At 40.5% G+C, this 25,467-nt stretch overlaps 1 protein-coding gene across 3 annotated transcripts in view; it reads left to right on the plus strand.

The window, feature by feature from the left end:
- Lrig2 (leucine rich repeats and immunoglobulin like domains 2) overlaps nucleotides 1-25,085 on the plus strand; it is a 60,439-nt gene extending 35,354 nt beyond the window's left edge. Inside the window, exons 12-18 of one of the 3 annotated variants that reach the window (XM_048442282.3) lie at nucleotides 8,971-9,134; nucleotides 11,495-11,815; nucleotides 13,279-13,560; nucleotides 14,414-14,863; nucleotides 15,881-16,030; nucleotides 17,118-17,228; nucleotides 20,448-25,085. In XM_048442282.3, the coding sequence (XP_048298239.3) occupies nucleotides 8,971-9,134; nucleotides 11,495-11,815; nucleotides 13,279-13,560; nucleotides 14,414-14,863; nucleotides 15,881-16,030; nucleotides 17,118-17,228; nucleotides 20,448-20,665 (1,696 nt within the window). In that variant the 3' untranslated portion in view covers nucleotides 20,666-25,085. Of the gene's footprint in view, nucleotides 1-8,970; nucleotides 9,135-11,494; nucleotides 11,816-13,278; nucleotides 13,561-14,413; nucleotides 14,864-15,880; nucleotides 16,031-16,940; nucleotides 17,229-20,447 lie in introns of all 3 variants that reach the window. The other 2 variants (XM_048442281.3, XM_048442280.3) reach the window with 2 other exon arrangements.
- The last annotated feature ends 382 nt before the right edge of the window (nucleotides 25,086-25,467 follow it).

The following is a 25,467-nucleotide window of genomic DNA, read 5'->3' on the forward strand; positions in this document are numbered from 1 at the left end:
GCTGGTATTTCAGTGGCTATTGGCTGACGGAGCGGAAGTCGCTCCCCGCTGCACTGTGGGCTCCTGCTTCAGTGATTATTGGTTGAGGCAGCGGAAGTTACTCCCACAACACCTCCCCCTTTTGTTTAAGTAAGAGAGTTCTAAGCCTACTACGAAATTATATACAGTAAGTACAAACCTACACAATTATATACAATAAATACAAATATCCTATTCTAACTAGCTTAAGTCTTGTATAAGAAATAACTTGGCCATGTCATAAAAGGAAAGTAACTACGTTTATATAATCTTCAATCCCATCAAAGATCTGGGAAGGGAAATAATGTTACCTAAGTAATTAGGAAGTGTAATCAAACTTCCAGAACATGTAACAAATCACAGAGACAACCGGCTACCTGGGCAATCACCCAAAATCACGTTTGCAGCGTTGAAGCAACCAACTTTGGCTAAGGCCTAACGTAACTGACATACCATTTTCAAAGGCAAGGAACTTTTCAAAACTATCTTATCCTGTCTTGGCAGGATATGACAGTCCTGTTTTATCCATTTATGGATACTCTGCAACTCTGTTAGTAGTTGAGGTATGGGCATTTCTTTACCCAAAGGCCAGTTCTACCAAGAAGAAAGGCTCCAGGTGGAGTGTCTTTGGTGCTCAACATTCTCTCGGGAATAGATCAGTGTTGCCAGGAAGGATTGTGTCTCCCTACCACAGAACTCTGAGTTAGATTAAAGGCCATTTTCTACAGCTCTTTGAAGAGGTTGAAGATTATCTATCTATACTGAATATAATCTCTATGTATCTAAAGAACCTGATTAGTCTAATTATAAATGACAAACTTAGATGACTATTGATCTATATTATTCTCAATATCTATCTAACTTAAAGACTGAAATAGTAAACAACTGTGCAATAAATGGGGACAATATGACCTCCAAATATAAACAATGTGCAAGTATACATTGCAATATGGTAAATATATATATCAATACATAAACAATATATAAGTATCTTAATCAGAGGTAGAAGTGTACAATGCAATATGGTAAAATATACATATATCAATACAATATATATATGTCAATACATAAAAATGTTTTAAACAGAGGTAGAAGCATGTATGCATAAAATAGTCAACATAATTTAACTTTGTATCAATATATAAGAATCAATACCAATATATTTGTCAAAAACAATAACTCACAAGTACAAAGCTATTATCCCATAATCCAATTATCCCTCTTTTTTTTTTTTTTATTCCTGCGCTTATAAAATTCCTCCCCCAACCCTCAACCCTATACTAATTATAACCAACCCCTAAATGATGTCCCTAAACCCAAGGACAAACTTTACTGGGAGAGGGGACGTCGTTCTCTAGAATTACTTCCAGCTGTCATGGGGGCGACGTTCTTTCTGGGGGATCCTGTGAAAGTAAAATGATGGTTAAATTTCAAGATCAATGTCTTTTAAAATTGCAAATAGTCTCTGAGTATTTTGTGGAGGTCTGGCCAGAATGTTGTACAAGATGTGCATCATTTCAGCTAACCACGTTGGCATCATCTTGTGCAGCTGGTACTCAAAACAGGTCTTGTAGTAGCGCTATCAGTATCATGATGTCATCTCAACCAGGTGGAGTTGTTGTTATGGGGACCCATCTTCTTCCTGGAAACTTCAAATGTCACTGCAGGAAAAACTTATTGTTCATTGTGGAAAAATTAAACATTAATCATATATATTAATCATATATTAATATCATATATTATATGATTATAATAATATATAATTGTATATTAATCATATAGACATATACAGACATACATATATTCAATGAAAGACATGATAGATATATTCACTGAAAGGTATGATAGATATGAAGAAAAGTAAAAATGTTTTCTAAACTCATATTTCTTTCTGTCCCATATCATGGCTCTTGACATGAGACAGAAACTCCAGAAATTCTGGGTTTTTCTTTTAACAACAGGCTTGGAATTAGAGAGGGACTGAGCCAGAGTCCAACTCTAAAACCAGCTCTATAAATTTAGAAATATGATTTAGTATATTTTACTTACAGAACCTATTCAGTTTTCTTGATAGTCCTTATTGTGCCATTATTTTCCATCTGTCAGTATTCAGATATCCAGGGTCCCTTGAACTTTTCAAAAATCAGTGTTTTCCTGTGGAGATAAGAACAGAACCCTGCCCCCATTCTATATGTTTTTCTTACCAACTGTATGAATATCATCATTGTGGATGAGCTGTCATTTCTCCTTTCCAAGAGGTTTCTCCTCTTCAAATCGAACCTTTATTAATTTTGATGGTATCCACAATTTTTCTTCTCCTGTGGAAACAAGAGCAAAACCCCTTCCCCAACGTAGCACATCTCCTGGCCTCCATTGAGAGGTCAGCACGTCTTTGAAATAAACAGGTTGGTTTAGTTCAGAAGTTTTTTCCATTATCCAATGCCTCTCTGCTGCTGTTGTTCCTTTCTCATTAGCATTAAGAAAATTCAAGGTTAATAAAGCATTATGCAATCTATTTCTGGGGGTATCTTTCGTCCCTTTCTGTTTGTTTAGCATATCCTTTATAGTACGATTTGATCTTTCTATAACTGCTTGACCTGTAGGATTGTATGGTATACCTGTAACATGCTTAATATTATAATAAGCAAAAAATCGTTTCATTTTCCTAGATACATAAGCTGGACCATTATCTGTTTTTATTTGTGCAGGTATACCCATAATGGCCATAACTTCTAATAAATGTGTGATTACTGAGTCAGCTTTTTCTGAGCTTAAAGCGGTTGCCCACTGAAAGCCTGAATAAGTGTCAATGGTGTGATGTACATATTTTAACTTGCCAAATTCTGGAAAGTGAAACACATCCATCTGCCAAATTTCATTCCTTTTAATACCCTTTGGATTAGTCCCTGCAGGCAATGGTGTTTGGTTATAAAAAGAGCAAGTAGGGCATTTCTTTACAATCTCCTTAGCTTGTTGCCATGTAATAGAAAACTCTTTTTTCAAGCCTTTGCTATTGACATGATGTTTTTTATGAAATTCAGATGCCTCCAGCACACTACCAATCAATAATTGATCAATATCTGCATTACCTTGTGCTAGAGGACCTGGCAGACCTGTATGGGATCGGATATGCGTTATATACATAGGGCAGAGCCTGTTTCTGATCATGTCTTGTACCTGGATAAACAATGAGGTCAGTTCTGTATCATCAGGTATAAATTCAGCAGTTTCAATATGCAAAATAACTCTTTCTGCATATTGTGAGTCAGTAATTATATTAAGAGGTTCTTTAAAATCCCTAAGCACCATAAGGATGGCATATAATTCTGCTTTCTGGACAGAATCATAAGGACTTTGTTCCACTTTACTCAATTCTTCTGATTTGTAACCTGCTTTCCCTGATTTATTAGCATCGGTATAAAATGTATGGGCTCCGGTTATTGGAGCATCACGGACAATTCGAGGGAGGATCCAAGAAGTTCTCTTTATAAAGTTAAGTCTCTTGCTTTTTGGGTAATTGTTATTGATTTCTCCCAAAAAATTAGCACAAGCTCTTTGCCATGGTTCATTGTCTTCCCACAACTTTTTTATCTCATCAGCAGTGAAAGGCACTATAATTTCTGCTGGGTCTATACCTGCTAATTGACGAAGTCTCAATTTTCCTTTTATAATCAATTCAGAGACTTTTTCCACATACGTTTTTAATTTTTTACTTGGTTTGTGTGGTAAGAAGATCCATTCTAAAATAGTATCTTCCCTCTGCATTAAAATTCCTGTAGGAGAAATTCTGGAAGGCAATATAACTAGAACGCAACTAAAATTTGGATCCACCCTATCTACATGTGCCTCCTGTAATTTTTCCTCAACCATCATCAGTTCCTTTTCTGCTTCAGCTGTTAACTCTCTGGGACTATTCAAATCTTTGTCACCATCTAAGGTTTTGTTTAAATGAATTATTAGATCAGGTGTTATCCCAACAGCTGGTCGTAGACTGGAAATGTCTCCTAATAATCTTTGAAAGTCGTTAAGCGTTCGTAACCGGTCTCTCCTGATTTGTGCCTTTTGAGTCTTAATTCTTTGTAAGCCTATTTTATAACCTAAATAATTAACAGAATCTCCTCTCTGAATTTTTTCAGGAGCAATTTGCAATCCCCATTTAGGTAATACTAGTTTTACTTCTTCAAACAGCCTTTCTAAGGTATCTTTGTTTTGATCAGATATCAGGATATCATCCATATAGTGGTATATTATGGACTTAGGAAATTGTTTGCGTATAATTTTCAATGGTTGGCTTACAAAATATTGGCACAGGGTGGGAGAGTTCAACATTCCCTGTGGGAGGACGGTCCACTGGTACCTCCTTGCAGGCTGAGAGTTATTATAGGTAGGCACTGTGAAGGCAAACTTTTCTCTATCTTTTTCTTGTAATGGTATAGTGAAGAAACAATCTTTCAGATCAATAACTATAAGAGGCCATCCCTTTGGTAACAGGGAGGGCAGAGGAATTCCAGATTGCAGAGGGCCCATAGGTTGAATAACCTTGTTGATAGCTCTAAGATCTGTCACCATTCTCCATTTACCAGATTTTTTCTTAACAACAAACACAGGAGAGTTCCAAGGGCTGGTAGATTCTTCTATATGTCCAGCATCTAATTGCTCTTGTACCAGCTGTTCTAAAGCCTGTAACTTTTCCTCAGCTAAAGGCCACTGTTTAGTCCATATTGGTTTCTCAGTCAACCATTGTAGAGGCATGGCTGTTGGTATCTCTGAAGAGCCATCAATTGTGTTGTGTTCTTGTATAGCTCTAATGGCTGGTTTCTGCCATCTGTAATATCTTGTAATATTGTCCTCAGAAATATGGGCTCTGGAAGCAGCAGGAATGTTAATTTGGGTATTCCATTGCTGCAATAGGTCACGGCCCCACAAATTCACTGCAATATTTGCTACATATGGCCTTAGTTTTCCTATTTGTCCGTCTGGACCTATACAATTGACCCATCTCGTGCTTTGTCTTACTCGAGATAGGGTTCCAATTCCTAAGAACTGAATATCTACCTCCTGAAGAGGCCAATGCGGATGCCAAGACTCTGGTGTAATGATACTTACATCCGCACCTGTGTCCAGTAAGCCAGTAATAAGTTTGCCATTTACACACACTCTTAGCTGTGGCCTTTGTTCATTTATAGAAGTCTGCCAGAATATTCGTTTACTTTGTCCTCTTAGATTTCTTGATTCATTCACCACATTTAACTCATCCTTCAGGCCGTTATTGCTTTTAACAGCAGGCATGGGGCATTCTAATTTCCCTGAAGAGGCATGTTCTCTGCAGTGATCGGAAATGACTGGACCACATTTGCCATGGGGGCCTTCGAGAGGCCCCCTATTGAGTTTCCCGATGGCAACGGGTTGCCCTGTTTATCTCTTGTTGACCTACACTCATTCGTCCAATGCCTGCCCTTTCCACATCTCCTACATAAACCTGAAGGCTGAGTCCTCCTATTCCTGTTATTCCTAGAAGAGGCATTATTCCTGGACTTCCATTGTCTGCAGTCCCTTTTCATGTGTCCCATTTTGCCACAATGAAAGCATTTTGTAATCTGATGTCTCCTTTTACCTTTGGAAATTGCTTCTTGTACCCATGTTTCATTGCCATAATCAAATGTATCAACATTCATTGTATGTAAAACCCATTCGTCCAAAGGCGCTGATCTGAGCTTTAAAGGCCCCAGGATCCTTTTGCATTCTACATTGGCATTCTCATAAGCCAAAGACTCAATTACTATATTTCTTGCTTCTGGATCAGGTATCCCTATTTGTACAGCCTTAGTTAGTCGTTGCAAAAAGTCACTAAAGGGTTCTCTCTGACCCTGTTTGACCCTGACATACGATTCTACTCTCTGACCAGAGTCTTGAACCCTGTCCCAGGCCCTTAGAGCTGCTGTAGCACATATGGATAAAATGTTTTCATCATAAAGAGCTTGTTCCTGAGGATCAGAGTAAGGTCCTTCCCCTAGAATTTGATCTAGAGAAACCTCAATTCCTTTCGCTGATTCTTGTTGTTGTAAAAGTCTGGCCTCTTGTTTGAATAGGCATTTGAAATGCCATAAAGGTCCGTTCTCAAGGACAGCTGATGTGAGCTGGTTCCAATCTTTAGGGGTGGCCCTGTTGCTCAGAGCCCAGGATTTTAACATCTCCCTAACAAAGGATGAATGTAGTCCATAATTCACAATTGCTTGTTTAAATTCTTTCAGATCATTCATACGTATAGGCTCCCATGTATGTTCTTTAACGACCTTAGGGTTTTTGGAGCCAGTTATCTTTTCTGATGTTATTACTGGAAAGGCAGGTATAACTCTATGTAGACTGAGCGTTTTTTGAGGTGAAGGTTGCCTTTCTACCTTTTGCTCCTGTTCATCAGAGTCTATGATTTCCTCAATTTTATTAAATCTGCTCACCATTGCCTTCTGTAAGTCCTGAATCTCCTGTCCAGTATTATGCTCCAAAGCCTTCATTAACGATTCTAAGGCATGGAGCTTGTCCGTCAGAGACACGATATCCTCCTTGGACATAATCCTCATGGCATGTACTGTGCCTTCTTGTATGGAAATCCTGTCAATTAATCTATCATACCCTTTTGATAAAGTCCGATTTTCACATTCAATGGTTATAATCCTCTCAGCTAATGTTTCAGCACTTACAGTCATGGACTGGAGGTTATGCGTCATTTTGGTTGTCCCCTCCTCCAGGGCAGTGATGCTCCCTTCTAAAGAAGCAATATCAGACTGTACCTTCTTGATATTTTGGCCAGTTGACCGAGTCATATCAAACAAAGATCTATTCTCCTCCTTGAGAACTCCAAACTCTGATCTAGTCTCCTGCTTGAAAACTCCAAACTCTGATCTAGTTTCCTCCTTGAAATCTCCAAACTCTTTTTTGAGGAGGTTGGTATCAGTCTGAATTGTTCTTAAGGTTTTAATCTCTGCCCTCAGCATTGTAGATTCAGTCTGTAAGGACTGTATCTTTCTTATAAAATAGCCAAACACCAGAAAAGCAACAGATCCCAGGAATAACAAAGTAAGAGGAATATCTGAGACATCCTTCAGAATATCCTCCATAGCGCAACTGAAAAAACCATTGAACTTTTGGATAGTAATATTTTCCGACATTTTCAATCAAAGGAAATTGTACTTGTATGTATGTATGTATGTATTTATTTTCAACCGAAAAGAAAAATCTTACCTGTAATGACCGTTGCCTGCCAGTAGGAGGTGGGGCGCACCTGAATCCACGTGGCAGTGGTATTGATTGAGGAAGTAAACTCTAGAATATATACACTCAAATCCAGAGGTTAAATCCACAGATCACAAAAGGTCAGAGAGCTTCTAGTGGCCAATAAACAAGGCAATAAACAAGGCCCTGCTGCTCTGTTCAACCGGATGCAGAGGGTCGTGACACAGCCACTGCGCTGTTGCTAAAGAGGCCTAGTGCTTTGGGCCCCGTGTCCCTGTGCTGGGATTAAGGGTCAAGCTGCTTTCAGCACTCCTGATCAGTTATGGGTTTCAAACAGCTTGCTGGAACTTCAAAGGGAGCTTGCGCTGTGAGCTCTTTGACTCACGTTGCAAGGAGAAATTTAAAAATCCGTGCCGAACAGGGCAAAGTAAGCCGGCAGAGACTGTCCGGACCTGTGTATCCTGGGAGGCCGAGCTGGGGGTGGGGGGGTGGGGCGGTTCTTAAACCAAACGCTGGGCGCCAATTATTAACGAATCAATCCCACACCAGTTATGTCTTAAGGGGTTATTTATTTGGCAGGGGGTAAAACTTACATACACCATAAACCGTCAGGAAGGGAGCCTAGTCGCTGGAGCAGGAGCCGGGAGCAACAGCCGAGACCGAGCACCGGAACCAAGAGCCGGAACCAAGAGGGCCTATTCCGGATATGCTTCTCTTTTTAAAAGAGAAATATACCACGCCCCAGTGGGCTGGTATTTCAGTGGCTATTGGCTGACGGAGCGGAAGTCGCTCCCCGCTGCACTGTGGGCTCCTGCTTCAGTGATTATTGGTTGAGGCAGCGGAAGTTACTCCCACAACAAAGCATATACACATAGTACATATACACGCAGGAAAAACATTCAACACACATTAAAATAAAAAATTGTAGATATTATGATACTTTATGTCTGAATAGCTTGGCATGTATTTCCTAAAACCAGGAACATTTTTTACATAGCTGCAATGTCATTTTCATACTCAATGAAATTAACATTTACAAAATTATATCTAGAAGATTGCTTATCTTCAAATTTTTCCAATATCAGAAATATCACCCTGGCTGGAGATGCAGCTTAGTTGGTAAAGTGCTTTTCTAGCATGCCTAAGAAACTCTAGGTTTAGTTCCCAGTTAAACCAGATATGGTGTTGCACACCCCTAAATCCTAGCATTTGGGAGGTGGAAGCAAAAGGACTGGAAGTTAAAGGTCATCCCTGTGTACAGTGAGCTCAAAACCATCCCATGATATATGAGTTCCCATCTCCAGCAAACAAACCAAACACACAGAAGTATATACACATGCATATAATATATACACATGTATATCCCTCCCTGTTTAGAACCCCTACTCTCAAACAAGAATCATGTGTCGGTAGGTGTTGTTGTATATTTCTGAGATTCTAAGTTCGAGGCCAGCCTGGGTAGCATAGTAACTCTTGTCTCATAACAAACATGCATGCATGAAATGAGTCTTTACTTGTCTTTAATCTAAAATGATTCTCTTGTCCTTCAATCTTTTTTGATGTATTTCATAACACTGACATATAATTAAGGCTAACTATCTGTTTTTTACACTTAGGTGAACTTTTTTGACAAGCAAATACATAAATGTGTAGCAAAGTTATACTGAAGAAACTACAGTAAAGCTAAAATGAAAAGTTCTTTTCCTTGTTTTCTTTCTGCAGTGTTCTGAACACAAACAGTTTGCTCTGCGATTGTCATTTGAAGTGGCTCCTTCAGTGGCTGGTGGATAACAACTTTCACCATTCTGTGAATGTAAGCTGTGCGCATCCTGAGTGGTTAGCAGGGCAAAGCATCCTGAATGTGGACCTGAAAGATTTTGTCTGTGGTTTGTATTTCTGTTTCCAAGTTTTTAAATTTCTCTTAACTATTGTAACAACAAAATAAAGGAGATGAACAAAAACAAAACAAACAAACAAAGAAAACCCCACCCCAAATGGCTTTCGACAGCCCATCTTATGTCCTTGTGGTGTTGCTCTCTGTCTTTTGCAAACACAGGATATATTTTGTGTTCTTTGATTTAGTGTTTCACAAATGGTGTTTTCCTCACTCTTCTTGTTTGTGTTTATAACGCAAGGACCCTCAGTGCTCCCTTCTCATTGGCTTTATTTGAGAGGAGTTGTTAACTTGAGGGTAAGACTTCAGGATTTTTTAATTATTAACTTTAGGATTAACTTTAGAAGTAAGACTTCAGAATCATTATGTATTTTTTTTCATGTGAAGACTTTTAGTAGATTTTGAAAAGAACCACCAAGACAAATTTTGAAAATGCATTAGTTTATGTGGTCATCAGCAATGTTATAATTTTAAGTGTATAACAGTATGTGTTTATAAGCACCAATTTCATTTTTTTGATGCAGTTTTTTGGTAAAAGGACAGACAATTTGGGATAGTCAGTTCTCTCTTTCCCCTATGGGAGTGTTCAGGGATCATGTCATTAGGCTTGATGGCAAACTCTTTTACTCATTGAGGCATTTCACTGGCCCAAATGCAATTTCTTTTCTTTTTTTTAAATTCATCTATATTTTATGTATGTAGGTGTTTTGCCTGCATGCATGTCTGTGCATTATATGTGTGCAGTACCCAGGAGGCCATAAGAGGACATTACATCCTCTAGAACTGGAGTTGTAGAAGGTTAGCTCTGATGTGCTAGGAGCTGAACCTGGGTCCTTTGCAAGAATACCTGGTATTCTTAACTGCTCTTGTTAACTGCTCTTGAGCCCCTTTATGCAATTTCTTAGGGCTCAAAGTGACAGCATATCTTTGAGACAGTAGAGACAGTCATAGACAGTATGTTCAGGCAGTATGTCCTGAATATAACATTTATGATTTCAAGAATAAATTTTTATTTTTTTTCCTCAACTTGGAAAGTTTTTTTTTAATAATTGAATCTTCTTTACAATGGATTGAATTCTGCTTACACTATCATACAGTACCCTTTAAATTTTACTTAGTTTTAAATGTAAGGCATACTTTATGTTTTTGAGACAGAGTTTCACTGTGTAGCCCTGTCTGTGGTCTCGAATTCACTATGCAGACCAGACCAGCTTGGCCTGGAACTTAGACATATGCCTGCCTCTGCTTCACAAGGGCTGAGATTAATAGTGTGTACCACCACTCTGCCTCATATGATACGTTTTATACTATTCCACTTACACCTTGAAGGCGTGATGGAATGTTACTTAGTAACGATACTGGTTCAGGATTTCTGTAGCAGCTTCTCTGAATCCATAATGTTGTTATTTATGAATACATAGTGCACTCACCAGTCCTAAACCAGTTTTCACTTGTGCATTTATCCTGTTTGAATTCTTCACTATTTCATGTTGAAGCTATGTGCAAAGTACTTTCAAGTCATGTATTTACTAGTAGTTTCCATGAAAAAGAGTAAGTTTCTATTCCTATTTTCTGTATTATACAGAAATGATAATGGTTATCATTGGTTATCATAAACATTTTGTATATGTATCATTATATATATATGGAACATAAATATATTGTGTGTATATATATACATGGTATGGTAAAATTAGAATTTACCTTGAAATTCTTATATAAGGTTTTTCTCCACATCTGTCCCTACCCATTGGTAATGCTTAGGAAATGGATAGTAAGCATCTAAGAGTCCTGAGGGATGGTAGAAAGAGTACTGGATGCTGACATCCAGAACCTGGGTTCCAGCCCACCTTCTGTCACTGCCTAATGCCTTTGAATAAACTGTTTAACTGGAGTTTACTCTTCTCACCTTTAAATAAGGGATTAGATAGGATTGAAGAGATGGCTCAGCAGTTAAGAGCACTGACTACTCTTCCTGAGGACCCAGGTTCAATTCCCAGCACCTACCATGGCAGTTCACAACTGATTATAACTCCAAGATATGACATCTTCACACAGATACACAGGCAGGCAAAGTACCAATGCAAACAAAATAAAAATAAATAAATTATAGTTTCAGGACAGGCTTCAAAGCTACAGAGAAACCCTGTCTTGAAAAATCAAAATGAAATATGTAAATAAATAAATTATTGAAAACAAAGCAAATAAAAAACCAATAGCAAGGAATTTAAGCTCTTAATCTCCTTCAATTTTAACCCTTGTGAATGAAACTTATAGTTTTACAGTTTTTGTTTTAAAATTGAATCTGAAGTAAAAATAACTGACTTGGCCACTTGCATTTATTCCCTTTAGATGATTTTCTGAAGCCGCAGATGAGGACACATCCTGAAAGCACAGTTGCTTTGCGAGGTGCTAATGTGACTCTGACATGCACTGCGGTGAGCAGCAGTGATTCGCCCATGTCTACTGTATGGCGCAAGGACAGTGAAATCCTCTACGACGTGGATATCGAGAATTTTGTTCGCTATCGGCAGCAGGCTGGAGAAGCTCTGGAATATACTAGTGTCCTGCACCTCTTCAACGTGAACTTCACAGATGAAGGGAAATACCAGTGTATTGTCACTAATCACTTTGGCTCTAATTATTCACAGAAAGCCAAACTGACTGTGAATGGTAAGGAATTGTGCTACTTGACTTTTGAAATGCTTTCTTTTTTACTTATTTGTATATTTCTGGAATATATGCTATGACTGTCTGGCCTGTCTGGCCATGCTGATGGGCAAATATACTTTGAAGTACTTCTTACATCTAAATTATAAGTCACTTGACCAAGAAAATTAGGTCATACCACATTTGGAGGGAACTCTTAGTGTTTTCTCTTGGTTGTGGCATATGGAAGGGGTGGACTTTTGGGTTACCCCCCTACCCACTGTCCTGCACTCTTTGCCCCGGGAGATACTTTACTCCTATTTCTGTTTCTCCTGAAGACATTCTTTTCATGGCCTTCATTTTCTTTCCAAAACCACAGTTCTTTGAAAACCATGAATTTTTTTCTAATATGCTGTGTCCTCTATACTCGAGAGTGTTTAGGACATCTCCAAATCCAGTGGTCTCCATAGTTCTCCAATATGGCCTGAATCATTTTGAAAATAAAGCTCTCCTAGTGGTTATAAGAAAAGTTTTCCAAAGCAACTTGGTTTATTGTCTGTGAGACTGAGTAACTACAGCATTTTAGGCTGTGAGCAACCAAAAGATGTACTTGAGTCCTATTCCTGCTTCTTTTTTAAATTTCTAGCTTTTTAAAAAAGATTTTATTATTTTATGTGTATGAGTAGTTTGCCTTCATGTATGTCTGTACCACATGCATACCTGATGGCCATGAAGGCCTGAAGAGAGCATTGGATCTCCTGAGACTAAAGTAACGGACAGTTGTGAACTGCCATGTGGGTGCTGGGAATTGAACTCGAGTCCTACAAGTGCTCTTAACTACTGAGCTAACTCTCCAGCTCCGAACCCTGCTCCAGTGTTTCTTAAATGAGATTTTTAAAAATATTTATTTATTATGTATACAGTGTTCTGTCTGTATGTCTGTCTGCAGGCCAGAAGACGGTACCATATCTTATTATGGATGGTTGTGAGTCACCATATGGTTCCTGGGAATTGAACTCAGGGCTTCTGGAAGAGCAGAACTGCTGAGCCATCTCTCCAGCCCCCTTAAGTTAGATTTTTAAAAGCATAATTAAAATCAACCAAACAAACAAAAAACCCCATGGTTCTCTTGACACCTGTTGATATTAGATTGGGAAGTCTCATTTAACTTTCTAAGTGAAAGAGTAATATTAAATATCAAGTTCTAAACTGGCGTTTGGGAAAGATTTTGACTTTCTGACTTCCTTCTCATGGTGTAGTCCCTAGGCGTGGTGTGTACTCTAGAAGTGCTGTGCTGCTGTGCTTCACACACTCAGTGCTGGTGAGAAAGATGCCTTTAGAAGTTGGGCTCATTGTCAGTCCAGAGAATATGTTTTCTCAAAGAAATGAAGCATTTTACATCAGAATTTCACCTGTTAGATTATTAGATTTGTGTGCTTGTGCGTGTTTTCCTTTTGCCTACTTTCTCTGCAATTTTCTTTGAACAGAGATGCCGTCTTTTCTAAAAACACCTATGGATCTAACTATTCGCACTGGTGCCATGGCCAGATTAGAATGTGCTGCAGAAGGGCACCCTGCACCTCAGATTTCCTGGCAGAAAGACGGTGGCACTGACTTCCCTGCGGCCCGAGAAAGGCGAATGCATGTCATGCCTGAGGATGATGTCTTCTTCATTGCCAATGTGAAGATAGAAGACATGGGGGTCTACAGCTGCATGGCACAGAATATCGCAGGCGGCCTCTCAGCGAATGCCTCCCTCACTGTGCTAGGTGTGTTCCTTTGTCAGGACCACTGCTTTACTGCTTGGAGGTTTTGATGTGTTTGTGTTTTTTTTTTTTTAATTTTTTGTTGTTCTTGTATTTTGTTTTTGTTTTTGATTTTTTGAGACAGGGTTTCTCTGTGTAGCCTTGATTGTCCTGGAACATACTCTGTAGACCAGGCTGATCAAAGAGCTCTGCTTCCTCCTACTTCCTAAGTGCTGGGACTAATGGTATACACCAATACTACCTGGCTAAAACATGTTTTTTTTATGTATGCCTTGAATCCAAGGCAGTTCAGGTCTCTGTTTTCTTAGATACAAAGTTTTGTGGGGTCATCTCTTCCTCCTTCTCCTCCACTACCCCCGTAGCCCAGGAGAACTCTATAATCCCTGAGAACTCACTATGTGTTACAGGTGAGCTACTCTGATCTGATTGTCAAAAACCTTTAAAAGAAGTGTGCTAACTTGAGGGCTGAGGCAGAAGGATCAAGAGCTTGGTTATGTTGATAACATGCCTCAAAACCAGTAGACATCTCCAGCACTAATGGCTAGTAGTACTGGCTTGTGCGTGCTAGCTGTACTGAGCTAGTATCCCAATCCTGCTTTTCTTTCTCTTTGAGATAGGTCTTGCTAATTTGCTGAAATGGATGTAAACTTATAATCCTTTTGCTTTGGCCTCTTGAGTAGAGGGTTTTCAGCCATGCATCATCATAATCAGTTCATAATTACATTTTTTTCTTTTTTGAGGCTTTTGTGTTTCTGAAACATTAACTGTTAATCTTCATAAAACCACGCATTTCATCATACTCTTAATAGTCTTAGGGTATTAATTTCCTAATTTAGTATTTTTAATTTCCTATTAGAGACACCCTCGTTTGTTAGACCTCTGGAGGACAAGACCGTCACTCGAGGTGAAACAGCAGTATTGCAGTGCATAGCTGGAGGGAGTCCTGCTCCTCGCCTCAATTGGACCAAAGATGATGGGCCGCTCTTAGTAACAGAACGACACTTCTTTGCTGCAGCCAATCAGCTTCTCATCATTGTAGATGCTGGGCTAGAAGATGCTGGAAAATATACCTGCATTATGTCTAATACTCTTGGAACAGAACGAGGACATATTTACTTAAATGTCATTTCATCCCCCAATTGTGACTCTTCTCAGAATAGCATTGGACATGAGGATGATGGTTGGACTACAGTTGGCATTGTCATCATTGTTGTGGTCTGCTGTGTTGTAGGCACTTCTTTGATCTGGGTCATTGTTATTTACCATATGAGAAGGAAAAATGAAGACTACAGTATCACAAATACAGGTAAGTGGCACCCAGATGACACATGGCGTATTCTTAGGAATGTAGGATTTAGTCAAAAATAAAAAAGCTGAGTACTGTGATTGATTACTTGCTAAGAGATGTAAGGAGCTTTTTCTGATGAAAATGACCTATCTGGGGAAAAATTTGTAAGAATTTGTATATACTATATATACTTGCCCCTAAATTTAGCTCTTAAAATTGTATTACAGGTATGTTTTCCTTGTTTTTGTGGGGTTTTGTTGTTTTGGTCTTTTGATTTTTTTTGAGACAGGTTTTCTTTGTGTATCCTGGCTACCAGCACTTGTTCTCTAGACCAGGTTGGCCTCAAACTCAGAGATCTACTAGTCTCTGCCTCCAGAGTGCTGGGATTGAAGGCCTACACCACCATGCCCAGTTTGTTTTTTTCTTTTGAGAGGATCTCAGTGTATGGCCCTGGCTGACCTGGAACTCACAGACTGACCTTGAGTTTGCAGTGATCCTCTGCCTCCACCTCCGGTGTGCTGGCATGGCATTAGGGTGTGGTGAACTATGCCTAGCTGTGATATATATAGTGCTTTCTATAGAGTCTAAGGTTCATTTCCACCATAGTTTGTTTTAGGGGAGATTTGAACCCTTGTGTGTGACTAGGTCTTTTACCCCACTCACCCCAGGGTCTGCTAGAGAAGTGAGCCATGTAGAGAGATGGTTAAAGTGTAGCTATAGATAAGATTTTAATGTTTAGTTTTTTGTTTTTTGTTTTTCCTTTTGATAACTGCTCACCCCTAGCCTCCTGCTGGTAATTATGGGAGTGAACCCACAGCCTGTACATGTTAGGCAAACCAAGTCATACTTCTAAAATGAAACTCTGAGAACATTAGTTTAAAAAAAGTTACGCTAAGGGAAGTATGAAGAGATATTGGGGTCCCAAGTCCATACCGTTTTCTAGGACAGTGTCAAAGTGGAACATATTTATAAAATTGCCTTCTGAATATTGACTTCAACTGCCTGAGTTTGAGAGTTACAGATGTCTCTTTACAGAGGAGCTTAATTTGCCTGCAGACATTCCCAGCTATTTGTCTTCCCAAGGAACACTGTCTGAACCACAGGAAGGCTACAGCAACTCTGAGGCAGGCAGTCATCAGCAACTTATGCCTCCTGCCAACGGATACACACACAAAGGCACTGACGGTAGGCACTTTACTGTTTGTAGTTACACTTTCAGCCTGTTCTAGTGGGTTTGTTGTTCACTGTATAGTTTTTCCATTAGCCTGAGGCAGTATTTTAAGATAAAATACTTAGAACATTTAACTTCATGCAAAATGGAATGAAAATTGACTATAAAGTCTTAACCAGAGGAGGCCATCTTAAAAATGCAACACGTTACCCTTAAACAGGAATTGAAGGACACAGCCGAGGCTCCTGTATATCTGTCATTACAAGAAGAGGATGTTTTAGAAACTCTTTTTAAGTGTTTCTTGCCCTTTTAGAGATGAGCATCCTTAGATAGCATCCAAAGGACATTAGGTTCTTCTCCTGACAGGTAGATACTGAGTAAAATACGACTCTCATCCTATAATGGAGAACTTCAGAGGGCTGTCCCCTAGTAAAGTGACAAGAGCCTCTTCTTGCCCTTCCCTCCTCACTTCTGTAGAAAGTGACAGACCCAGGAAGGTGATTTGACTAGGGATAGTGTGAGCAGTTACTGTTGGTTGACTCATAAAAGAAACGTGGGCTCAAGCCAAGCTGTATCTCAGAGCACAGGTTCAGGCCTGTCTTAAAGCCCCTGGTTGGAGTTTAGTCTCTCCAGGCTAGATAGAGACTTAGCATTAGAATTCCAGAGCATGGGCTCTGAAGCCAGAATGCGTAGGTGTACATTTCAGCTCTTCCTCCTGTCGTAACTCTCAGTAGTGGAGATGAGAACTGTGTCTGCTCCATGGGGATGCGGTAAGGAAAAAGTGAGTTAATTCGCGTAAGGACCTTGAAATTTCACCTGGTTTATAAAGTAAGTGTGCAGTAAACGTTACAACTGTAGAAGAAAGTTGATTATGACAAAACTACCTTAACAGAAAAGCATATGGGTTCTTTCCCATCTTATTAGGTGGCACTGGTACCCGAGTGATCTGTTCAGATTGCTATGACAATGCCAACATCTACTCGAGGACCCGAGAATACTGTCCATACACCTATATTGCTGAGGAGGATGTTCTGGATCAGACTCTGTCCAGCCTCATGGTTCAGATGCCCAAAGAGACATTTTTATCACATCCTCCCCAAGATGCTGCTACTCTGGAGAGTCTGATACCATCAACAGAGAGAGAGCTGTCTGCCTTTCCCACCAACCATGAGAGGATGACTGAGAAGCTTCCCTTCTCACAGATGAGCAGTGGTAATGGATGCTTTTGTTCCTTTTTTGAACTTTTGATTTCACTTCCACCTGATCTGCCCTTCGGTAGCCATTCATTTCACAGGAAACAAATTAGTATACTAGAATAATTGTCCTTGTTAGCTAGTGTCAACTAGAGGTCTTTACTTATCTTTATTTAAATAATGGAGATATGAGTGCTAAACGTATGGCATGAAAAACCTAACATGTTTTGTTTGCTCTTCTGTCAAGCAAGCAATCTCGGCCTCATATACCGAGCTTTTGTCTGCAAAACAGAGCTCTTTCTGGACCAATCAGCTGTCACATCCCCTCAGAGGAAGAACATGGGGAATGGGGCACAGGGCAGTAATTGTAGGGTTGTTGTGAGGAAGGCCGCTTGTTGGTTTCCGGCTGCTCAGCCCCAAAATAATCACACAGAAACTATATTATTTAAATCACTGCTTGACCCATTAGCTCTAGCTTCTTACTGGCTAACTCTTATATATTAATTTAACCCATTTCTAGTAATCTGTATATCGCCATGAGACTGTGGCTTACTGGCGTCTGCCCAGCAGGGCTACAAGGCTTCTCTCTAACTCCTCTTCCTTTCTCCCAGCATTCAGTTTAATTTTCCCCACCTAGCTAAGTTCTGCCCTGCTATAGGTTCAAAGCAGTTTCTTTATTCATTAATGATAATCACAGCATACAGAGGGGAATCCCACGTCACAGGGTCACAGAGGAAGGCATAGTGTTGTTTCAGGGATGGTTCCAGCAGCAATAAGTGATCTATTATGAGACTGAAGATGTGTTCTGTAAGAGACCAGTTCTAAAGATGCCTCGTATAAGTCAGAGAAGAGCACTGTCCTTGAAGGTAGTCTCTTAGCTTTACATTTAGTGTCTTGAAAGAACTAAAGTTGCAATACCCCTTTTAACCTGTGGGAAATAACAAATGATACTGCCTTGGATTATCTGTCCTTTGCCTAGGGTATGCTAATTAATTTGACACAGTATATGCTAGAATCCTTTAGCATTACCTCAGAGCTTGTTAGACATGCAGTTGTGTTCCCAGCTTAGACCTAGTGAATCTGAATCCAAATTGTAATAAGGTCCTAAGATTATTTGTATGGTTTTTTTGTTTTGTTTTGTTTTGTTTTGTTTTGTGGGGGGGGTGTTTTTGCGTGTGGTGGTATCATGCTCAAATTCAACACTAATTCCTCTGCCTCAACCTCCCAAGTGCTGAGGTAATAGGCAATAGGTGGGATTATGGGCATGAGCCACCTCATGAGATCTGTATGCTTTTATGTACACGCAGACACATGCTTGGGGAGACTAAAGGAGAATGTATAGAGTCATCCTCCATTGCTTTTGAGCCTGTTTTTTGAGAGTCACTTTGTAAACTTGAAGGTTGCTATTTAAACTAGGCTGACTAGACAGCAAGGTCCTGGGATCCTTTTGTCACTGCTCCTCAGGGCTGAAGTTATAGTCATACGTGACCACACCTGGCTTTTTATGAGTGCTGGGAATTTGAACTCAAGTCTTCTTGCTTTTACAGCAGGCCTTCTTACCATTGAGCCGTTTCCTCAGCCCTAACATGCATATTAAATCTTGAGAGTTCCTGCCCTCCCTTAACATTCTAGGTGAATTTTGCTTTCATTTGTGGATATTTGTTTCCAGAATGTTAGACTAGCTTTTTCCAAAATATGCCGTGTGTGTGTGTGTGTGTGTGTGTGTGTGTGTGTGTGTGTGTGTGTGATCAGTCTATCTCCATTTTTTTCAGTACTTTGACTACAGGCGTGCGTCACCACACTTGGTTCAAGAAATACACATTTTTGAAACCAAAGTACAGATAATCTGATTTACTGTAGTTACTTTAGTTTACTATTTGTTTCTTATTGTTTGATTTTTATATACTAGAAGTTGTAAGAGAATGGTTATTTTTACAACCTGTTTTCCTTTGGCTTTTTGAGACAGAATTTAGCTAAGGAGCCCTGGCTGGCATAGAATATGCAGTGTAGACCAGGCTAGTCTTAATTTTTGTAGCAATCTTGCCTTTGCTTCCTGAGTACTGGGGTTGGAGGTATACTGCCATACCTAACCTCTAACCTTTATATATTAGTCTTGTGTGTGTTGGGGGAATGAATGTGCCACAGAGGGCATAACAAGGTCAGAAGACAAATTTGAGGAGTCAGTTCTCTCCTCCCTTTATGTGGGTTCTGGGGTTTGAACTCAAGTCCCTTGCTTCTGTGGTGAGCTTCTTTAACATCTGAGCCCCACACTCAGCTTTTAAAATGTCTTAAAGAGGGACTAGAACAGTGTTTCTTAACCTTCCTAATGCTGTGGCTCTTTAATTCAGTTTCTCGTGTTGTGGTGACCCCAACCATAAAATTATTATGTTCCTACTTCATAGTGTAATTTTGCTAATGCTATGAATCAAATTTAAATATCTGATATGCAGGATTTCTGACATGCAACCCCCAAAGGGGTTTCAACCCACAGGCTGAGATCCGCTGAACTAGGCATCACAGATGAAGTTCCAGGCCTTTCTGAAATCTGGACTTTTACTCTGCAGTAAAATGACACACTGATAACTCACTGATAGCTAGCCAGTTTTCATCCCAGTCTGATAAATATAGCTATTTATTGATAAATAAAATATTTATTATAACCTGATGAGAAGATGCCTTCCAGGCTTGCCTACAGCCCCACCTTAGGGAGATATTTTCTTAATTGAGATTCCCTCCAGTGACTTCAGCCTGTGTCAAGTTGACATGAAACTAGCCAACACAATTTTTAAAGCAGAAAAGCTACTAAATTAGCAGGTGAAGAAAAGAAGCATGATACTAGAAACTAGCTTTTTAGTTCTGTTGAATATAAAGGTTTGGTAGTTTGTAGTTCCAGTTTTTATTTTGTTGTTGTTTTTAATGTTGGCATTGTGATCTTAGTGTCCTTATCAAGAATGCTGGGCATCTTTACTTCTTTTGAGGATTAGGTTAAAAGGGTATCAGGGGGCTGGGGATAAAGAGCATTTGCTGCTCTTACAGAGAACCTGGGTTTGATTCCCAGCTCTGACATGGCAGCTCACAACTTCTGTAACTTGAGTTCCAGGAGATCCAGTTCCCTTTTCTGTGATATGCAGTGATAGATGCAGGCAAAACACCCATACACATTTTAAAAAAGGATACCAAGAAATTAATTTTGAAATTCCTGCTGTCTCTGATGATATTTCTTGTCTCTTGTTCTCAGAAATATTCCAGCGGCCTCTGTGGAACATGAACAGAGAACCAGGCCTGCTTCCCTTTTGCCAACAGCCTGTCCTTGAGTCACCGCAGCTTCAGCGACATGAGGGCCTGGCAGAGAGGGATCCAAACTGCTCTTCACCTGTGTCCTGCCACAGGTTACATGACCACACTTTTGATTTCAGCAGGACTCGGAACATTCAAGATGGTAGTGAGGGCACATGAAGCCCGTCCACGAGGAAGTCTGAGCAGAGACTCAAGTTGGTCATTTACTACCTCAGAGTTGAGAAGAACCCCCAAAGTCAGCGTTTGCATTACTCTTTGCTTCGAATTCTATCTGGCCACACCAGAGTGGCCTGATGTTTGGCCTTACACCTGGCGAAGAAAAGGTAGTGGTGACTGGCAGAAATGTGCTACGGAAATGTGTACCACGTTAAGAGTACACAGCCCCGGCAGAAGACGATATGGACAACTGTCCCTCCAGACGGCCTCACAGTGACATGCCTAGGTGTGCACTGCCTGTCCTGAAGGGTGTCATTGCTGCTTAGCCTACTGGCTTGCCCCAGTCCTCAGAATGGTCATGAGAAGGCATTACTGCTTTGACATTTTACTTTGCCTTCTAAGCAAGGAGCAGAAATAACTTCTGAGCTTTCCTAAGTCTGACCAAGACTCGAGAATGGAGGCCGAGACTTTGATATTCAAGGTCTTTGGCTAGACTCCAAGTTTCGCCGACTGGTACCAGAGCAGAGGCTTTTGTATTCTTCTAGAGTTTTTTCTTTTTCTTTTTTTTTTTTTGTGTGTGTGTGTTGTATGTTTGTTTTGTCCCTATAACCAGGGATGTCATTGTAAATATATGTGCATTTATAAATAATTTTTCTACTTATTGATCTTGTGTGTTGGCTACAGTGTAAATATTTTTGATATGCCCAAATTATATGTAATGTCTATCTGGTTTCTGTATGGGCAGCAGCTTCTCAAGATCACAGACTTTACATAACTTAGTGTAGTGAGGTCTACACACTGTTTAAAGCTCTAAGACTCTCTGTCACGAAGCTCATGTAGAGGGACAGGGTACTTTGTGACTGTGTGCTCACAGACGACTCAAGCTTGGCATAATTCACTGCTTGCTTCATGCCTGAAGGTCCACACAGCTGATCACTCGCCACCTGTTTACAAGTGCCAGGTGATACTCTTGTTCTCGCTAGCATAAATGTCTTGTTCTTCCAGAGCCCGGCAGCCTTGCCACAGCCCTGTGAGCGTAGAAGATGGCTTATTTGGGGATTGTCTTCATTCAGCAAAGTGCTTTGATGACAAGGAAACCAAAGATTGTTCTTTTTTTATGTTTACTTTGTTTTTAATCTCCACGAATGTAGAGTATTAAGAAGGGAAGTGTGCTCTCGGGAGCCAAGAAACTTTATGTAAACAGCGAATGCAGCACTAATGCTAATGAAATGTCCTGTGCTTTCAGTCTGTCCTCTGTATGTAATACCAGCTTTCTGCTAGATAGCTCTCGACTTCTAAAGGTGTTTATTTTTGAGTAATTGTATATTTCTAGAATTCCAAATTCACAGGTTTTTAGCTTTTTATTAGAAAGTTAAGATGAATTTATGACTTTTTCCATGCTTGTTTTAATCCTAAATATTTCTTCTTGAGATAGCAGCACTGTTAGCTTTTTAAATTTTCCTTTTCTACTTAAATTGTCATGTTTTCTTCATTTTCATTTTGAACCTTTAAAATATTATTATAGTGTTTCATCCCTTTGGACCATACGCTTTCTTCCATTTGGACTGTGTTCCAGTTTTATGGTGGTCTGACTAGAAATTAAGAGCCGGGCCCCTTCCTGGTGCTGCTCTGGCTAGCCACATCTGACTCTTACTGATGGAAAGAGGCTGTTTACTAGCTGCTCTAAGCTGCTCTCCAGGAACCAAAGAGGATTGTGCTACTTCAGTAAAGAGCCGCCTTTGTGAACTGTTAGCTAGATCAAGAGTCATGCTGCTTGCTCTGACTTTAGCTGTATTTATTTCCCCAAAACAGGACTAATGGTCTAAGAAATGCTCAGGGGAGGGAACAATCTCTGCTTTTAAACAGTGTCAGTAAACAAAGACTCACATCTGAATTGAAAAGCTGCCTTTTGTCTCCGGAGCAGCAGTGCAGATGTCACCTCTAAGCTCCAGCAGTGACCTTTCTGCTGGGGTGTCAGGCTGATCTCCTAAGGGTTGTGAAAGAAATGTTGGACTTCCCTCCCAGATATCCCTGGCTTGTTACATAACTTATTAGGAATCCATCTACATATGGGAAGAGCCTGCCTCTGCTCTTAAAATAACAATTGCTTCTTACATTAGAGAAAGGAATTCCTGAAAAAACTTGCCCATGTTTGACCAAACAGTGTCTACCCTCCAAGAGTGATAAAATTGACGTCTCCTCAGCGCTTCTTCCAGGCTGGACAGGGTCCACTTAGGACAATGTTAATTAGGGACATTGTAGAGCCAGGCAGACTGAAATGCTGAGAGAAGTGGTCCATCCCCACCCCCCAGCCAGCTCCTACTTCATTTCTGTTGGAACTACACAAGCTCTCTGAATTTGTTTGTGCCCCTCATGGGCTGATAAGCCCGTATAGTAAGTAGCCTTTTCCTTGAACTCGAAGTCGTACAGTACTCAGCAGCTGATGGGTTTCTGCTGGTCGCACCTTCATCTGCAGGCTGCTGTCCAGATAGGAAGCATGTGAAATCCAGCCCTGTGAACAGCTGTCTGTAAGACCCCACCCTAAAAGCTTTGCCCAGGCAGTTTTTGGTGAGGTGACTTTCACTCAGCAGGCTGTACATTGCCCAGTGAGGGGTTGTAAAGGACCAAGCAGTTTTGGCACTGTCGGTCATTCTGTGAAAAGGGGGACATGAGAGAAGTCTTTATGTACATCTGGTTGTAGGGAGGTATAAAGTACACATCTTAGTCCAATAAGTACACTTCTCTGGTGATGGAAATAACCTGCCTTTTGGAGGGAGGTGTGTGCAGACATCATTGCTAGCCATGCTGAACAGAGTCCTCCGATGGAGTGGAACACGGGCAAGGTCACTGTAATGTCTGCCGTGTTTTCATTAGCTTGGGAGTTTGTCCTTTGATCTTTATGTTTGGTTTAGTGCACTTCAGGATTTTTTTTTTTTAAACCAAGCCATTGGGACTTTGGTTAACAAAGGAATCTGATCTGTGTTCCCCGCTAAAAGCATGAAATTGTAGCATTATTTTCTCTCAAGAAAAACCCTATACTTTTGACACAAGTGCCATTACTCTAACAAAAAATTTAAGCCTGTGTTGTATTATAGCTCTTTACTCTGATTTTTAAAAAAATATTACTATTTTTTTTTTTAGCTCCCTGGCTTTGAACTCTCAATCTCCTGCCTCATCCTCCCAAATGTGGCAACTACAGGTATGTCTGTCTTGATTAATTTTTGTTTTTGCCCATGGAGCCCAACTGAAGTGGAGTTGGTATTGCAGTGTTCAGTTTTAGGATGTTTTACCCAAGTTTGTGATAGCCTTTTCTCATTGGCTATCCACTGATGTGCTGTAGGGGTAAAGAGTAACAGGTAAGTGTGGCTGTTTTCCCCTGGTGCTGGGCATTGAGCCTACAACTCTGTGAATGCCAGGTGCATGTTCTCCCACTGAGCTCAGACCCCCATATCTGTGCTCTTTTTATGGGAGACTTGGTCTATCTTTGGGCGTTTTCTTTTTTTCCTTTTGGCAGTCCTGGGGATTGATCTATAGCCTCCTGCGTCCCAGGCAAGTGGTCTACCTCCGAGCTGCAGCCTCAGCTGAAATGTTGTTTTGCTACAGATTAATGAGTGGTTATAAAAGTAATGGTACCATAAATGGCTGAGCTGAGTTTTTTTCTGTTTGGCGCTCTCTGCCAGTCCAGTATGCACCTCCCTTTCCACTTTATATTTTTTGTTTGGAACATGATCTAAAGATACAGCACTTAGCCTAGATTTTCTTTTTCTTGTTCTTTTTTGAACATTAGTTCATTGGCAGAAGTACCAAGTTTCTGAATTAGGGATGTATGAGAAACTGCACTTAGAGCATCTGAAAACCCAAGACCCGTAGGCTTTGTGAGGAGGTGGGAGGGGAAGGAGAGTTTGGTGTGTGGTGTCCTGGGAACCAAACCCAGGTAAGCACTCTCGCAGCCCGTGTGCTGTAAGTTATGATTGGGTCCCTTCCTTCTCGGTTGCGCATTGTTTCTTCGCAGCGCTGGTAACCAAGTGGTGGAGCGAGGGTGCAGAGCAGCTTGATTTGTCTGCATCTGGTGTTGGACGTGCAGTGAGTTTGTAGTGACTGTAAGTGTTTCCAAAGAGAAACTGATCTTCATACTTCAAGTGCCCTTGAAGTGTGTCCTGGCTGCTGGAGATGGCCTCTTCACCCACCGAGTGACTTCTACTCCCTGCTGCCTTCTGTTCTCTTTTCCTGTTAGAGGCTGCCAGCTGAGCAGCCCTCCTGTAAGGCACCTCTAAAGAGATACAAGCCACGTTGTTCGGTGTGGCTGTTTCCCGGTATCGATTATATTTTCTCACATAAGAATGTATATTTTATAGAGCATGTGTTCGTCCTGTCTACTGTAATGTCAATAAAGCTAAACCGTAAATTTCTTGTCTTGCCTAAAGTATAGGAATGAAAAGTGTGTTTTTGTTTGGGCCCTTTTGAGGGGAGTTATTTGGTCAAATGTGAGACCCCAGCCCCCTGGCACCCCTATATCCAAGGACTCTGGGATGTTTGGTCAAAAGAGATCTCAGCCCTCTGCCACCCCTATATCCAAGGAGACTGGGATGATTGGAAGCATCACCCCAGCCCCTGGGAGTTGCCTTGGTCCAGACTCCCCTTCCTGAAAAGCCCACCAAGCATTGACCCCTCCCTAGGGAAGGTCAGGATCACTCACACAGGCTATTTAGGCTGGGACGCAGTGGTCCCCGGGTTTTGCATGGTCTTCCTTGCTCTTTCTCTCACCATGCTTTTCCCAGCCACCAGGGAGCACTGCATTAAACGTG

The sequence above is a fragment of the Myodes glareolus genome, chromosome 17 (assembly GCF_982192425.1).
Source record: "Myodes glareolus chromosome 17, mMyoGla1.1, whole genome shotgun sequence".
NCBI classification, from domain to species: Eukaryota; Metazoa; Chordata; class Mammalia; order Rodentia; family Cricetidae; genus Myodes; species Myodes glareolus.